Below are 16,920 nucleotides of genomic sequence, written 5' to 3' on the forward strand. Positions count from 1 at the left end.
GTTTGTCCATCACCAAGGTCTCTCTCCCTCTTTTTTTTTCCTCCTCTTTTGAGTTGTAGCCTTCTCGACTCCCCCTGGGGTGAAGGCCCTGCCCCCAGAGATCCGAGATGGAAGAGGGGAGGGATTGGAATCTACGTCTTTAAGCCTTTTTCGGTTAAGCCTTCTCCCGACTCCAGGCCTTGGTTCTTCTCCAAAGGATGAGGGGGAGGGGGTGTCACTGCAACCAGTTAGGTGCTTGAAGATCACTGTCATTTGAGGTCCTTCTGACCACAGCCCATAAAACCTAAAGAGGACAGGCAAAGGTGAGAAATGAGGCTCTATTCTCGAGCCCGCAGTCTGGCTGTGGCCCCCACTTTTCCCCCCTTGGCAGAACAGGTCTCACGCTCAGGGCTGCTCCAAGTTGATTCCCCAGAATTTGAGGCCGGGGGGCTCAGGGACAGCGGGACCCCCTATCTGCCACCTCCACAGGGGGTGGGCAGGCGGGGGCTTAGCGTCTCCGTGAAGGCGAAGCGAGGATGCCGGCCCTAAGTCTCCGTCCTCCCCCACCATCAGGGCCGGGGGGCAGGGGAAGCAGTCGAGGAGATTGAAGGTGCTCGTGGTGGGGAGCGTCGGGGTAGGTCGGCGGGGCTGCGCGCTGCGTTGAGGGGGCGCCGGCCGCCGGCGTTTCTTGGCGGCTCCTCGGGCGGGCCCTTTAGCTGGGGGCCGCTCGGGCCCCCGGCGCAAACTCGGAGTGTCGAGGGCGAAACCCTTCGCGTAACACCACAGTTTCGAGCGGCGGATCAGACGATTGAAATGTTCCTGGCGGAGATCGCCGGGCGCGGCCGGAGCTTCGCTGGCCGTCGAGGGGCTGGAGGCCGGTGCCTCGGGGGCGACCTTCGGAGGGTTTCCATCGACTGAGGCTGTCTGGTTCTGCGGGGGCGGTTCCGGCGCGGCCCCAGGCCCCATGGGCTCAGAGGAGAGGCCCGCAGGTGGCGGCGGAGGCCGAGAACCTGGCTCCTGATGCGGGCTAGCGGCGGGGCCAGGCTGAGAGTCGAGAGCCAGGGCTGGCCTAGGCGGAGCCGAGACGGAGCTGGTCGGAGATTCCCGAGGGCGCCGGGGCGCCGGGCAGTGGCCGGGAGGTACGCCGGAGCGAGCGCTGAAGTGCGGGAAACTGCCTCCGCCCTCTTCCTCCTCGCCGCGGCCCCGGCACACTGCGGCGTCGGCATCCTGGCGGGCCGGGGAGTTGGGATCGCTGGACCGCCCGGCCTGTCCCGCGAGGTGCTTCAGGCCATCCGGGGCCCTGCCGCCGCCGCACAGCGGGGCGCAAGGGCCCAGCAGCACCGGAGCCCGCGGCGCCAGCTCCCCAGGCCCCAGGCCCAGAGAGGACGCCCGGGGTTTGGCAAGGGCGCAGAAGGCAAGGGCACGCAGGCACAGAGGAGAGAACTCCTGGGTCCCCCGACGCGGCTTCCGGGGTGTGGGGGAGCAGGGTGACCCTCGCGGGGACCCCGGCACTGCGAGGCGGGGAGCGGGGCACAGAGTCTCCATGGAACTTTCCGGGGGGTTGCCCACTGAGGGGGCCCTGGTCCCAGCGGCGGGATGCCCTGACTGCCCGAAGAGCCCACGGGCGAGGGGAACATCGCCCCCCCTCGACGGGGAGGTCTCTGCTCGCGAGCGCCCCCGGCCCGCACCCGTGGGCCACAGAGCTCCGGGTCCCTCTTCGATCTCGTCACGCGGCCCTCTCGGCGGCCGGACTCCTGGGTCCCTGTGAGTCCCGGCGCGGTCGGCCGCCCTTCCTGCCGCCGCGAGCCCTGTGCAGCCTCGGTGGGAGCCCCTCTTGAGTTGCCCGGAGCGCAGAGGCTGGGGAAACAAAGCGGCCGGCGGCCGCAGGAGGCGGGAAGGACCCCGGGCCCGGCACCCGGTGCCGGGGCCCAGGCGGCGGGGAGGGCGCCTTCCGCCCGCTCGGCTTCTTTCTTCCCCGCTGGCTCCCGGAGACCGCGTTATAGAGAACTGCCCCCTCGCTGCCCCAATACCAGCGCCGGGGCCGCGAGCCCGCCGCTGATTGGGCGGCACTGCTTGTGACGTTGCCGGGACCCCACCCCTCCCGCGGCACCGCCCCCATCCCCATTCCGCACACAGACACACACACGTGGACCCGGCGCGGCGGCGGCTGGGAGAGAGCAGAGGAGGGTGCGTGCGCGGGTGGGATAAGGATGGGCTAAGTGCGCCGCTGCACGTGGCGCAGTGGCGTCCCAGTGTTTAGTAGCCGCAAAGCACTTCATTTTTTTCTCAGCAGTCATGGTTTTCGCATCCGTGAAATGGGAACGTTCACATCTACCCCTTTGGGGCTGCATGAGTCAAACAGAGGTGAATCTCAAAGCGAAGTTGAAAGGAAAGATGAATAGAGGTTGTTTAGCAGCTTTGTACAGCAAGGACTCCTGCGGGCAGAGAATGTTCCCTATCTCTCTGTTTCGGTCGCCTAGAACAGTGCCTGGTACACAGAGGGCTCAAAAAAGTTGTATGAATAGTTAGGAATTCAGTGAGTGTGTGTGCAAGATGAAAAAAGGAAGAATTAAATTTGGAGAGAAGTATCATTACACCCACGAAAGATGATAGACTTTCTCAGTACCTGTTTCCATTTCTCACTAAACTTATAACCGGCCCCTTGAGCAAATTCTGAGTGAGGGGCTGGCTCTGCCATACCTCTTCAAATCCCAAGATTATGCCCTGTGAGGCTTGAACTGCCAAAATGGGTTGAGGAGACCAGAGGAGGAGATACATAGACCCTCACTCTTATCTCCCCTAGGGAGAGTAAAGCAAAGAAAGTGAATTCCATTAAAAACCCGGATAAGGGAGGACCATGTACCTGCAGCGCATTCCATCCTCTTACCCTTGTTTCGTTTCTGTAGAGCTCACTAATATATGAAAATCTGTGAGTGTATTTCTCTTTATCATCTGTCTCTCCCATTAGTCTGGAAATGAGCTGATGAGAAGTTTGTCTTGATCACTTCTGCAACCTCAGTGCTTTGAACAGTGCCCAGACCTAATAGGTGCTCAATAAATATTTGTAAGTGAATGAATGAATCCCTGGAATATTATTCTCTTGATAAAAATAGGATCATTGGACTGCTTCCCATCCCCAGAAATATTGAGACTGATACGATGACATGGAATAAGGGTATGTTTGTGTGGGGGTGATGGGTGATCAGAGACAGAAATATCTTACTCCCGGGCAGGGGTAAGAGAGGGTTTCTGTAAGAAAAAAAATAATGCAGCTTGTATCCTGGTCCTTCTGGTGATGACAACAGAAGTACTGTTTCCCTGACATGTCATCCCGTAACATTTGGGCAGAAAGGGATCAGGAAGCTCTGCCTCCCTTACAACCATTTTGCAGAAGCTGGAGGTGAAGACCCCAAGATGAGGCAAGCATTTGAGGAACAAGGGGCCCATGATGTTTGTTTGCTTGAAGCACTCACCTCTTAGCATCTTCTACAGAAGAAATCTGCAGGGAAGCTGCCATGAGGGAGGATCCTGGGATCCTGACAGGTTTGGAGGAAAGTTCTGGAAGGATGATGATCTTCACAGTTGTCTCTTTTGGTGGACAGTGCTGAAAACTTTTACCTTGGAGACTGCAATACCAGATTTCTGTTGCTTATGGAGGAGGGGGCATGTGCTTCAATCTGACCCTCCTCCAAACTCTGCAGCTAGGATGCCAGGGGAGTGGGCTTGGGTCCCACCAGTGGGCTTGAGTTTCCCACCTCTGGGAAGGCTTGAACCAGGGGTGCCAGCTGTGTGACCCTGGGTAGGTTACCTGGGCACTCTTGAGTCTCAACGTGTCCCTATCAGTGAAAAGACACAACAGTAACTTCCTCACAAACCTTATCGGGAGTGGAAATGATGTGTGGACTGACCCAGCTGTTGCAATTCCTGTTGCCTACGGTAGAGGACACTCGACCCCGTCCTCAGCCTGGATGAGGAGACCAGTTTCTTCAGAAACCTGTCCTTCCCAGAGGCTGGATACAGGACCCCATTTGACTCCTTAGGAATAAGGGATAGGAAGGTCCCCTCAAGACCTGGATGCCAGGCTTCCCTTTCTGTGGCTCATCTGAGTCTCATCCAAAGGGCTGTGTTCAAGGATTTGAGAGCGGAAGACCTGCCCACTTTCCCCAGAGGAAGGTACAGTGGGGAATAGTAATTTCTATAGTACTGATGTCATTCCAATCTCTGTCCTAAGAACTTTGTTAATCCCCATAATAATTCTATGAGGTACTGAAGTTCCAATACTTTGGCCACCTGATGTGAAGAGTTGACTCATTGGAAAAGACCCTGATGCTGGGAAAGACTGAGGGCAGGAGGAGATGGATGCGACAGAGGATGAGATGGTTGCATGGTATCACTGACTCAATGGACATGAGTTTGAGCAAACTCTGGGAGATAGTGAAGGACAGGGAAGCCTGGCGTGCTGCAGTTTATGCGGTTGGAAAGAGTCAGACATGACTTATCAACTAAACAACAACTTTTTTTCATTGAGTAATAGTTGATGTACAATGTTGTGTTAGTTTCTGCTGCTGCTGCTGCTGCTAAGTCGCTTCAGTCGTGTCCGACTCTGTGCGACCCCATAGACGGCAGCCCACCAGGCTCCCCCATCCCTGGGATTCTCCAGGCAAGAACACTGGAGTGGGTTGCCATTTCCTTCTCCGGTGCATGAAAGTGAAAAGTGAAAGTGAAGTCGCTCAGTCGTGTCCGACTCTTAGCGACCCCATGGACTGCGGCCCACCAGGCTCCTCCGTCCATGGGATTTTCCAGGCAAGAGTACCGGAGTGGGGTGCCATTGCCTTCTCCGGTGTTAGTTTCTAGTGCACAGCAAAGTGATTCAGTTATACATTCATGTACATACTCTTTTTCATTATGGTTTGTTACAGGATATTGAATATAGTTCCCTGTGCTATACTGTAGGACCTTGTTGTTTCCCTACTTTATATATAGTAGTTTGTATCTGCTAATCCCATACCCCTAATTTATCCCTCCCCACCTCCTTTCCCCTTTGGTAACCATAAGTTTGTTTTCTCTGTCTAAAATCTGTTTCTGTTTTGTAAATGAGTTCATTTGTGACATATTTTGGATTCCGCATGTCTGTGGTATCATATGGTATTTGTCTTTCTCTTTCTGACTTGCTTCAATGTGTATGGTGATTTCTAGGTCCATCCATGTTGCTGCAAACGGCATCATTTCATTCCTTTTTATGGCTGAGTAGTATTCCATTGTGTATATATACCACATCTTTCTTTATCCATTCATCTGCTGATGGACATTTAAGTTGCTTCCATGTTCTGGCTATTGTAAATAGTGCTGCTATGAACACTGGAGTGCATGTATCTTTCCAAATTATAGTTTTCTCTGGATATATGCCCAGGAATGGGATTGCTGAACCATATGGCAATGCTATTTTTAGTTTTTAAGGAATCTCCCTACTTTTTTCCATAGTGCCTGCACCAGTTTACATTTTCACCAGCAGTGTAGGAGGGTTCCCTTTGCTCCACGCCCTTTCCAGCATTTGTTATTTGTAGACTTTTTAATGATGGCCATTCTGACTGGTGTGAGATAGTAGACATGAGGTAGATGCTTTTAATTTAAAAAAATTTACATACTATCCAGAACCCACTTTAAGTGTCTAAGTCAATGATTTTCAGTAAATTTACAGTTATACAACCATCACAACAATTCAACTTTACAGTCCCTAATTTCAAAAATAATATATGTGAATATGTATAACTGAATCACAAAATAGAAAGAATTCTACTTTTTTGAAATTTAGTAATGTTTATCTTTTTCCAGCTTTTCTAAATGTCCTATGGAAATCTAATAACAATGTATGAGATGCAAGAGTTTAAATATTATTAATAAAATTGCTATAAATATAAATCTATTACATTTAAATTATTAATGACATCATTCAAGATGCTCCTTTTTTTCTGCACTTGATAAAATTTTCTCAGAAAAATGTTAATGTCTCACTATGATTTTATATTTTTTTATTTTCCCTTATAAAAAAGTTTACATTTCCTAAGAGATCCCTCATCCGCTCTTGCAGTACCTCCCTGTTCCCACCCCAGGGAACTACTTTCTGTCTCTGTAGATCTGCATTTTCTGGACATTTCATAGAAATGCAAAGGCCCTAAATGGTCTTTTGCATCTGACTTCTTTTACAAAAAATACTGTCGTGAGGTTAATATATGTTGTAGCATATATTAGTAGTTTGTTCCTATTTCTTGCTGAAGTATCCTTTTTATTGCTGAAGTATGGATATGCCCCATTTTGTTGATCCAAACACATTTGGCTTGTTTCTATTTTTTTATTATTATAATTTTATGAATTTTGGCATACAAGTCTTTTTTTCAAATATTTATTATTTATTTGTCTGCGCCAGATCTTAGTTGCGGTATGCTGACTCTCCCTTGTGGCACATGTGATTGAGTTCCTTGACCAGTGCTCGAACCCAGGCCCCTGCACTGGGAGTATGGAAGTCCCTGGTGTACACGTCTTTGTGCAGACATGTTTTCACGTCTCTTGTAGATAATAAAGAGTAGGATTGCAAGGTCCTAGGGTAAATTTATGTTTAACTTTTAAAGAAATTGTCAAAATGTCTATTAATAAGGGACAGAGATTTTAAGTGACTTGCCCAAGTTCAGGCTGCCGAGTAATGTCAGAGTCAGCTGGGTCCCAAGTGGATGCTGATAACAGTCCATCTGCCTCAAGGTGATGAATGTAAGAGGGAAGCCATTTCTCATCCCATTACTGAACAGCCACCACCATTTTTGCCCATCTTGCTTCTAGAGTTCCCTCAGTCAGACTGTGCCAACCAAGAGGGTTGTACCATCCCTTAGACAACATCTACACTTCGCTCTGGAAACACTGAGGTTAATAGCTCAAGTTCCGAAGTCAAATGTGTTTCTTCATATTCCAGACTCCTCATTTTACCAGTGGTGTGACTGGGGGCAAGTTACTTAGCCTCTGTTTGTATTTTATTTATTTATTTGGCTGCACCAGGTCTTAGTTGTGGCATGTGGGAACTAGTTCCCTGACCAGGGATCAAACCTGAGCCCCCTGCACTAAAAGTGTGGAGGCTTAGCCACTGGACCACCAGGGAAGTCTCAGCTTCTGCTTTAGTTCTTCGGATGTAAAATAGAAATGCCTATGTGCTAAGTTGCTTCAGTTGTGTCCAACTCTTGCAACCCTATGGACTGTAGCCCACCAGGCTCCTCTGTCTATGGGATTCTCCAGGCAAGAATACTGGAGTGGGTTGCCATTCCCTTTTCCAGGGGATCTTCCTGACCCAGGGATTGAACCCCCATCTCCTGAGGCTCTGGCATTGTAGGCAAATTCTTTACCACTGAGCCACCAGGGAAGCCCAAAATAGCATCTTCCTTTATGCAATTTACAAAATGACTTATTGTGGAAACTTTCAAACTCATACAAAAGTTACAAAGGAATATAGTGAACCTCCATGTACCCAACACTCAACTTCAAAACTAATCAACTGATAGCCAGTCTTGTTTCATCCTTATCCTCATCCGTTTCCGTCTCTTCTCCCATTTTTTAAAAGCCAACTTCACTGAGGTACAATTTACATATAATAAAATGCACATTTTAGGTGTATAGTTTGAATGAATAGTTTTCACAAATGAATATACCCATAAGCACCACAAGTAAGACAGAGAATATAATTCTATATTATCTTGATGCAAATTCCAGATAGCATATGATTTCATTCCAAAATATTTCAGTACATATTGTTATAAGAAGAGGACTCTTGAAAATAAAAACCCCAATGCTATTATCAAACCTAAAAAGAATGAAGTCATCCTTTAACTTCATCAAATAGCCAGTGTTTAAATTTCTAACTATTAATATCTTAAAATATTTTTCTCTACAATTTACTTAGTTTATTTGAACTAAGATCCAAGGAAGGGTTTCACGTGTTTGATATGTCTCTTAATTCTCTTTTAATCTATGAATTCCTCCTTTCTCTCTTTTAATATTCTCCCTGAAACTTACCCATTCAATGAAGATACCCTACTGTCATCTAGATTTCCCACTGTCTGGGATTTACTGATTGCATCCCCATGGTGTCATTTAATCCAGCAATATTTATTAAGCATCTACTAGCATCGACTATGTACAGGACTGCCAAATTTAGCACACACAAAAAAATACAAAACACATTCTAACAAAATTATTTCTCTGTAATTCAATTTTTGTATATGTGCTACTGAAGTAAGTGCTATTCTCTGTAATTCAAATTTAACTGAATATCCTGCGTTTCATCTGACACCTTATCTATGTGCCTTTGTTGGAGGCACAGTGGTGAGCAAGACAGACAAACTCCACTCCACCTCGAGGATATATTCTAGTTAACTAGGAGGAGCCAGGTAACATGGCAGCAGACAACATTCCTTCTGGGGATATTGTGAGGATTAAAAGAGAAACCCATATATTTAGTGCATGGTCCATAAGAGCCGTTGATAAATGCAAGGGCTCTTGGCAGTAGCTTAGCCTTGTCCCCTCTCCTGTTTCTTCCGTTTTCCATCCCTGCTCCACATCCTTCCCCCTCCACGTCATTACTCTGGGCTTGCCCTCCTCCTGTTAGACTTCCTCTGCATGTCTGCATGTAGTTAGTTCATTTATCTATTCACCTCCACATTCCTTGAGGACCTCCTTTGTAGCAAGCCCCTTACTAGACCCTAGGAACTAAACTAGGAATTAGGTAATAAAGACAGGGTCTGGTGGGAGAGATGGACATTCTAGGCTAATCTGGGAAGCAGTGATCGAAGGACAGCCATGGTCCTTGGACTGATAGAGGCAAGGTGATGGTAGAAGAGGGAAGTCTTTTCACAGAAGATAGTAATCTACCACTTAGGCTCTTAAAAGATGAACAAAAGTACTCAAAGGAGGCATGGGAGAATTCCAACTGAGGAAGTGCTGAGGGCAAGGACCAGAGGCAAGCAAGTGCTTGCCCATGTGCTGCCAACTACCAGCCATCAACATCTTCCCTCCTGCTAAACTGAAGGGGGACTGGCATTGGTCCAGTGCCAAATGCCCTCTGAGAGGCATCCCTTATTATTTTTCTTACCAACTCCAACAACATGTCTCTCCCACTAGGGAGCTAAATCTCCCCCTTGACCCCACAGTCCCTACCCCATCCATCTCTCCACCTCCTCATAGTCAAACTTCCCCCAGGAGCTGTCTTGCACAGTCTTCCTTTTTGCACTTCCCACTTCCTTCTCAACCCGCTTCCATCTGCTTCCACTCCCACCGGCCACCAAAATAGCTCTTGCTGAGGTCCCAGTGGCCTCCATCTCATCAAAACTGGCAGGCTCTCCTCAGCCGTCCCGTCTTGACCTCCCACAGGATTGGCCACTTCCTCTTTCCAGGAATTTTCTAGTCCCTCACCTTCTGGGCACCGGTCTTGCCTGGTGTCCTCCTGCCTCACCAGCTGCTCCCTCTTGTCCGGTCTTCAGCGCAGGCTCCCTCTCCCCTCCTGGGCCCAAGCAAACAGCAGGGTTCCTGAAGACTTGTCCGGAACGTTCCTCTTCTCTCTCTGTGTCCGCTGCGCAGGTACCATCCAGCCTTATGCCATGCCCTCTTAGCCTCCACCTCAGGCATTTCAAAAGCCCCATAGACCCAACCTGTCGCAAACCTGTTTCAGTGTATGGCTCCTCCCTCCACCCCCTCCCACAGTCAGAAACCCAGGTGGCACCCGGGCACCTGGCGTCAGGTGATCACTACACCCCAGGTCTGCTTATCCCCACCTCCATTCTGGCATACCCTGGCAGCACCCCCACATCCTGCCATATCCTGTATATAGCCACCCAACTGGATTGTGTTAACCCCCTGCTCAAAACCCGCTGACGGCTTCCCATTGCTTTGGGAATGAAGAATGAAACCATTAACTTGGCTCACAGGTAGGGTACAGCAGTAACCGACAACCCTCCCACAGGTCCTCCTGGGGGGCAGGGGGCAAGGGGACCGGTTCCCTTACCTTCTAGCTCCCCTGTGCTGTCCACTCTCCTTTCAGCCACGCAGACCCCTCCCTCTTTAGCGCCCAAGTAACCAGCTCCCTCAGCTCTCTTAACACATGGGATTCCCTCTGACCACACACTTTACCCTCCTCCTTTCTCCTGTGCCTGGCCTGCACCTGCTTCTATCCAGAGCTCCACTGATTCATTCACTCCCTCCTGGGAGGAAGCTGCTCCCCACCACTCCAGACCTTGACCAGGTCACTTTTCATCATCATTTCCCACTCAAGACCTGTATACCTTTCCTTCAAAGCGTGTCATCTATTCATTTATTAGTACTATTCTCCTCTCCCTTGAAATGTAAATGTATCACACGTTGTTTCAAGAGCCACATTAGATTTTGCCTTAGCTCAGTGACTACCACGTAACTGGCACTCAGATATATTTTTAAAAATCTTTATTATGCATAGTTCAACCTAAAGAGAAGTAGAGAATAGTGAAACAAACTCCTATATACCCTTTACCTAGATGACTACTTATGTTAGTAATTAACTTTTTTAGTTGAAGTATGGTTAATTTACAAGGTTGTGTTAGTTTCAAGTGTACAGTAAAGTGATTCAGTTACATGTATCTATAATATATACGTAATATATATAACATATTCCTCTTCCAGATTCTTTTCTGGTTATTATTCTTTTCTATTATAGGCTATTACAAGATATTGAGTATAGTTCCCCATGCTATACAGTAGGTCTTTGTGATTTACCTGTTTTATATATAGCAGTGTTTATCTGGGCTTCCCTGGTAGCTCAGCTGGTAAAGAATCCATCTGCAATGCAGGAGACCCTGGTTCAATTCCTGGGTTGGGAAGATCCCCTGGGGAAGGGATAGGCTACCCACTTCAGCGTTCTTGGGCTTCTCTGGTGGTTCAGGCAGTAAAGAATCTATCCACAATGCAGGAGACCTGGGTTCAATCTCTGGGTTGGGAAGATCCCCTGGAGGAGGGCATGGCAACCCACTCCAGTACTCTGGCCTGGAGAATCCCCATGGACAGAGGAGCCTGGCGGGCTACAGTCCATGGAGTCACAAAGAGTCGGACATGACCGAGCAACTAAGCACAGCACAGAACAGTGTGTATATGTTAATCCCAAACTCCTAATTTATCTCTCCCTCTTCCCCATGCTGTCCCCTTTGGTAACTATAAGTTTGTTTTTTGTCTGTCAGTCTATTTCTGCTTTGTAAATAAGTTCATTTGTATCATTTTTTTAGATTCCACATATAAGTGATGTGCTTAGTCTGATGTGCTTAGTCGCTCGGTCATGTCTGACTCTTTGCAAGAATAGCAGAGTGGGTTGTCATGCCCTCCTCCAGGGGAATCCTCCCAACCCAGGGATTGAACCCATATCTTCCACACTGCAGGTGGATTCTTCACCATCTGAGCCACCATATGGTATTTATCTTTCTCTAACTTACCTCACTAACCTTAACCCTAGCATGATAATCTCTAGATCCATCCATATTGCTGCAACTAGCATCATTCTGTTCCTTTTTTGATGGCTGAGTAATATTTTATGCTTCATCTTTGTCCATTCATCTGTCGATGGACACTTAGGTTGCTTCCATGCCCTGGCTATTGTAAACTGTGCTGCTATGTACATAGAGGTGCATGTATCTTTGCAAATTGGAGTTTTCTCCAGATAGATGCCTAGGAGTGGGATTGCAGAATCATATAACTCTATTTTTGCTGTGCTCCATAGTGGCTGGCTGCTGTAATTATTAACATATTTATTGTATTTGCCAAAATATTTTAAAATGATTTCAAGTTTCCATGACAGTTTACCCCTAAATACTTTACGAAGTTTTCTTAGCACAATATGATAATCACCCCTTAGAAAATTAATAATAATTCCATGTATCATCTAATACCCAGCCCATATTCAGTTTTTCCTAATTGTGCCCCCAAAATGCTTTTTGGTTTGTTCCAACTAGGATCTGAAAAAGGTCTACATAACCAAATGCATGTTGCATTTGATTATGTCTCTTCTATCTCATTTAATTCTAGAATAATCTTTTTCCCCTTATGCCATTGAGTTGTTGAATTGCTAAAGCATTTCAGGTAAATCACAGACATCATGTCCCACCGTCTAGATTTCTCTGATAGCTTCCTTGAGGTGGTGTTTACCCTGTATGTCCTGTAAACTGGAAATTAGACTTACAGGCTCCATTAGATTCAAGTTGACTACATGGGCAGAAACACTTCCTGGGCCATGAGCACCACGTTGTGGTGTCCTCGGTGCCTGAGCTCTGCTCTTAGTGATAGAGTGCTGCTGATGGGTAGGACTTACTGGAGACAGCCCATCTCTCTGGGAGAAGTTGCATTTTCTTCCTTTAAAGCCAGCAAGTAAACTGTGGGACAACACTTTAGAATGATTGTGCTTTTAATAAATGAAGCAGATCAGTGAGGCTGAACAGAGGTGAGAACAGGAACCGGAATTCAAAGGGCTTAAGGCCTTGATAAGAAATTTGGACCTTATCCTGTAGGATGGGGAATTGCGGACCACTTTCAAGCAAAGGAAATCACATGATCAGCAGGAGGGATGGGGCGGCATGAGGGGAACAGGGAACTAGTATTTCCTGAATGCTCAGCTTGAACTGACCCTATGCCAGGTGCATACGTGATCTAAGTGAAACCTTTTGTGTGTGCTGAGTCATTTAGTCATGTCTGACTCTTTGTGACCCTATGGACTATAGCCCGCCAGGCTCCTCTGTGCATGGGATTCTCCAGGCAAGAACACTGGAGTGGATTGCCATGCCCTCCTCCAGGGGGATCTTCCCAAGGCAGGGATGGAACCTGTATCTCCAGCACCGTAGTCAGATTCTTTACCATCTGAGCCACCAGGGAAACCCATAAGTGAAACCTGCCCTGTGTTTAAAAGAAAAAGTCTATTTTACAGATGAAAAAAAATGGAGGACTCATTTAGTCACTCACCCAAGGTCACAGTAAGAGCTAGTAAAGACCAATAGGAAGGCAGTAACCATGAGCATGGACAGGTATTGAAAGAGAATCAGCAGCAGTGGTAACCAGTTGGCTGTAGGGAAGAGAGGAACTGGGAGCCCCAGCTCTAAGCTGGAATGCAGGAGGGGATGGAGCAGGTTGGAGGGGAAGATGAGGAGCCCAGGCTCCAGCTGCCCAGATGTCTCCAAGCCGCTCTCTTGAGAAATGGTGTTTATAACGTGACAATGTCTGTAATTTGGCTTCTGGCACGACTTCATAATTAGCTTAACTTATCCCTCACTGGTGTTTCATTCAAGGCAAGGACACTTTTCCATTCCTTCTGCCGAGGCCTGTTTTCCCTGAGTGTTCCAGGGTGAGTGTGAACAAAGAACTGGGCTGTCTCTTTTGCTCAGCCCAAATGGGCCAGAGACTGATGTCAAGGGTGTGTAGACTGTCTGCTGTCTCTCGGCTAGAGTCTATCTGTCTCCAGAGCCTGGGGGTGTGGACTCCCCCTCGGATGTGTAGCTGCCTGAGGGTGGGGTCCTGGAACCTGCAGGGCAGGAGCGTGGTCCCCAGGCAGCTTCCAGGAACCACGGGCATGGAGAGTCAAATTGAGGAGGCAGGATGTACATGGTGTGCACAGGACACAGCAAGGAAGTGATGTGGCCACAGCACGAGCACGAAGGGAAGAGTGGAGATGAGGCCAGAGGGACGGGGCAGCAGACCGTTCAGAACACTGTCAGCCCTGTAAGGACTTGGCCCTCCCTCTGAGCACACTGGGAACTCCTGGAGAACTTGGAGCCCAGGAGTGACCCAGTACACAGTTTAAGGGGATCATTCTGGCCACTGTGTAGGGACTAGATGGTGGGGGCAAGGATGGAGGCAGGGAGACTGGTTAGGAAGCTACCAGGCTAGTCCCGGGGAAATAATAACAGTGAGCCGGGTGGGAAGTCATTGAATTCCGTGTATATGGTGAAGGCAGAGCAGCAAGATCTGCTGACAGAGTGGACGTGGGAGACCCCACAGCACTGATCCCAGGCTGTGGGCTTGAACAGCTGTAAAATTCAAGTGGTCATCAACTGAGATGGAGAAGGCTGGAGGTAAAGCAGTTGGCCTAGGTGGGGTATACAGAGAGATCTAGGGTCACCCCCTGAAATAGACAGGAGCACACTGGGCAGCCATAACCTCCAGAAAATATCCAAGACTGGTGGTAACTGGTGACCTTTGGCAGAGCAACTTCGGCAGAGGAGAGGGGGAGCCAGAGAGTCACTGTAAGTTGTGTGCATGGAGATGAAGTTCTTGGTCCAGCTTTCTGATTTACAGAGCAGAGCGGGGATGGGAGACAGAAGGGACAGACAGACAAGGCGAAGGGGGTAGCCTTTTGGATGGAGGTGGCCTGAGCTCATTTGGAGGCTGAGGGGAAATAGGCAGGTGAAGGAGAGCTTGCAGGTAGGGATAAAGAATCCCCACAAGAGGGCAAGCAAAGGGATTTCCCTGGTGGTCCAGTGGCTAAGACTCCATTCTCCCAGTGCAGGGGGTTGAGGTTTGATTCCTGCTCATGGAAGTAGATCCCAGTGTGATCTACTTCATACTGTGAAGACCCAGTGCGATGCAATGGAGACCCAGAGCAGTCAAATAAATACATGGACAACTTTTTTTTAAAAAAAAGAGGGCAAGCAGAGGTTCAACCTCAAGGGGCTAAGGGCCTGGACCAGGGTCAGGAAACAGTTCCACTAAAGAGGTGGTCGGCCAACAGCCGGTGTGGCGATGACAGGCATGACTCTGAGATTTTGAATCCCAACTCCCACCATCCTATCTTGAGTCCAGGAGACATGATTCATCTTCACCCCAGCCCAGTCCCCAGGCCTCACCCTACCCCTGCTATGACCAAGGTCTGCTGCACCCCAGAGTCTTAGTACCCTGAGCGTAGCCTCATATCTGAACCCAAATCCATGTGGCTGCTTTCCTCAATTCTGCTACAACTGGGGGACACTGCCCACTTGCTGTCCCCCGACACTTGCATCCCCCCACCCCAAGGGGCTCCTCTTCTGCTCTCTACCTGAGTCCCCAGCTCAGCAATGGCTTTGTTTCCTGCTTCAGAAAGAAAATGCAGAGTTGATTAAGAGAAGCTGAACACAGAAGAATCTAAGATTCCACTTTAATGAAGTTCTAGAGCCAGCAAGGGCTTCCTAGGTGGCTCAGTGGTAAAGAATCCACTTATCAGTGCAGAAAATGCAGAAGACACGGGTTCCATCCCTGGGCCGGGAAGATCCCCTGGAGTAGGAAATGGCAACCGACTCCAGTATTCTTGCCTGGAAAACTCCATGGACAGAGGAGCCTGGTGGGCTACAGTCCATGGGGTCTCAAACAGTTGGCCACCACACTGAGCACGCATGTACAAAGAGCCAGCAAAATGAATCTACCAAGATCTATTAGTGATCGAAACTGGATTCGTGTTGCCTGGAGCTGGGGGGATGACTGCTGTGGGATATAAAGGAACTTTCTGGGAGATGGAAATGTTCTATATTTTTACGGGGGTGATGGTTACATGACTCTGTACATTTGCCAAAGGTCATCACTTATACACATAAAATGTGTGCATTTTACTATATGTAAATAAAATGTTGATTAAAAAATAGAAAACTAAAAAAAATTTTCAGGAAAAAATACATGCTATCAAGCAGAAAAAGCCTACACATTCACACAGACAGACACACACTCATCTGTCCCCATCCTTCATGTCCTCCCTTCCCTGGGAGAAGCAGCATGCCCCCTCTGGCCCACCTGAGCCCTTGTACTAGAGACTGCCCAGGAGACGGCAGGCCATGCCTCCCTGACCTTGTGTCCTCCTCCCCGCTGTCCTCTCTTCCTATCTCTCTCATCCCAGCCCCTAGGAAGGATGTCTACACTCACACTCTCTCTCCCTTCTCACCCAATCTTCTGATACCTCTCCTACCATGCTGGATCAGTTGCCCTCTCTCTGAGACCCCTGCCTTATGGACCACTCCCTCCCTCTTCTCTCCTCCCTGGTTTCCATGACACCACTCTTTCTGGAGGTCCCGCTCCATCTCTGGAGTTTCCTTCTCATGCTCCTTGAGGTTCCTCCCCCATCCCCCTTTTAAATGCCAGCCTTCCCTGAGCCTCTGGCCTTGGCTTTCTGCTCTTTGCACCTGCACAGCTTTCCAGCTTGATATTACCCTTGCCAGGACCTTAGTTACTATCCACCGCTGACAATGCTCAAAGATATCTCTGAATATTTTTCAGAGTATCAAGGATATGGCAGAAGAGGTAGGCAAAATATTACATATGCTTCAAAAGCATTTTATAATTTTTAAAGTGATACACAAATCCAATCCTCTTTTGGGATGGTCCACTAAACCTCCAATGCAGCAATCCCAACCTGAATCCATCAACTCTCTCCCAATTCTGCGCCTCCTCCCTTCTTCAGGAGTCCAGTTGTTTGAGACAGAAACCTGGGTGTCACCCTCCCACTCCATGACTGCCAACTGTCAACAATCAGCTTCTCTCAGATTCACCCCCTACACATTCTCTCTCTCCATCCCCACCAACACTCCAGTCCAGGACCTCTTCCTCACTCCCAGAAACATTTAAGCACGCATCCATTTATCCATTCATTCATTCATCAAGTATTAACTGAGCATCCACTATGTGCCCAACACTGATCCAGGTGTTTCAGTTACATCAGTAAACATAGCAGGTAAAAATCACTGCCCTATAGAACTAAATAGACATTTCTCCAAAGAAGACACACAGATATGCCAACAGGAATGTGACAAAGTGCTCAGTACCGCTAACTGTTAGAGAAATGCAAATCAAAACTACAATGAGGGGCTTCTCTGGTGGCTCAGGGGTAAAGAATTCACCTGCCAATGCAATAGACATCAGTTCAATCCCTGATCTGAGAAGATCCCA

The 16,920-nt window shown here is 48.4% G+C and overlaps 1 protein-coding gene across 1 annotated transcript; it reads right to left on the reverse strand.

Moving 5' to 3' along the window:
- Positions 1–384: 384 nt before the first annotated feature.
- On the reverse strand, positions 385–1,524 carry EPOP (elongin BC and polycomb repressive complex 2 associated protein). Its single transcript, XM_052658928.1, has one exon. The coding sequence runs from the start codon at positions 1,522–1,524 to the stop codon at positions 385–387; it is 1,140 nt and encodes a 379-aa protein (XP_052514888.1).
- Positions 1,525–16,920: the final 15,396 nt, after the last annotated feature.

Source organism: Budorcas taxicolor, chromosome 19 (assembly GCF_023091745.1).
Source record: "Budorcas taxicolor isolate Tak-1 chromosome 19, Takin1.1, whole genome shotgun sequence".
NCBI classification, from domain to species: Eukaryota; Metazoa; Chordata; class Mammalia; order Artiodactyla; family Bovidae; genus Budorcas; species Budorcas taxicolor.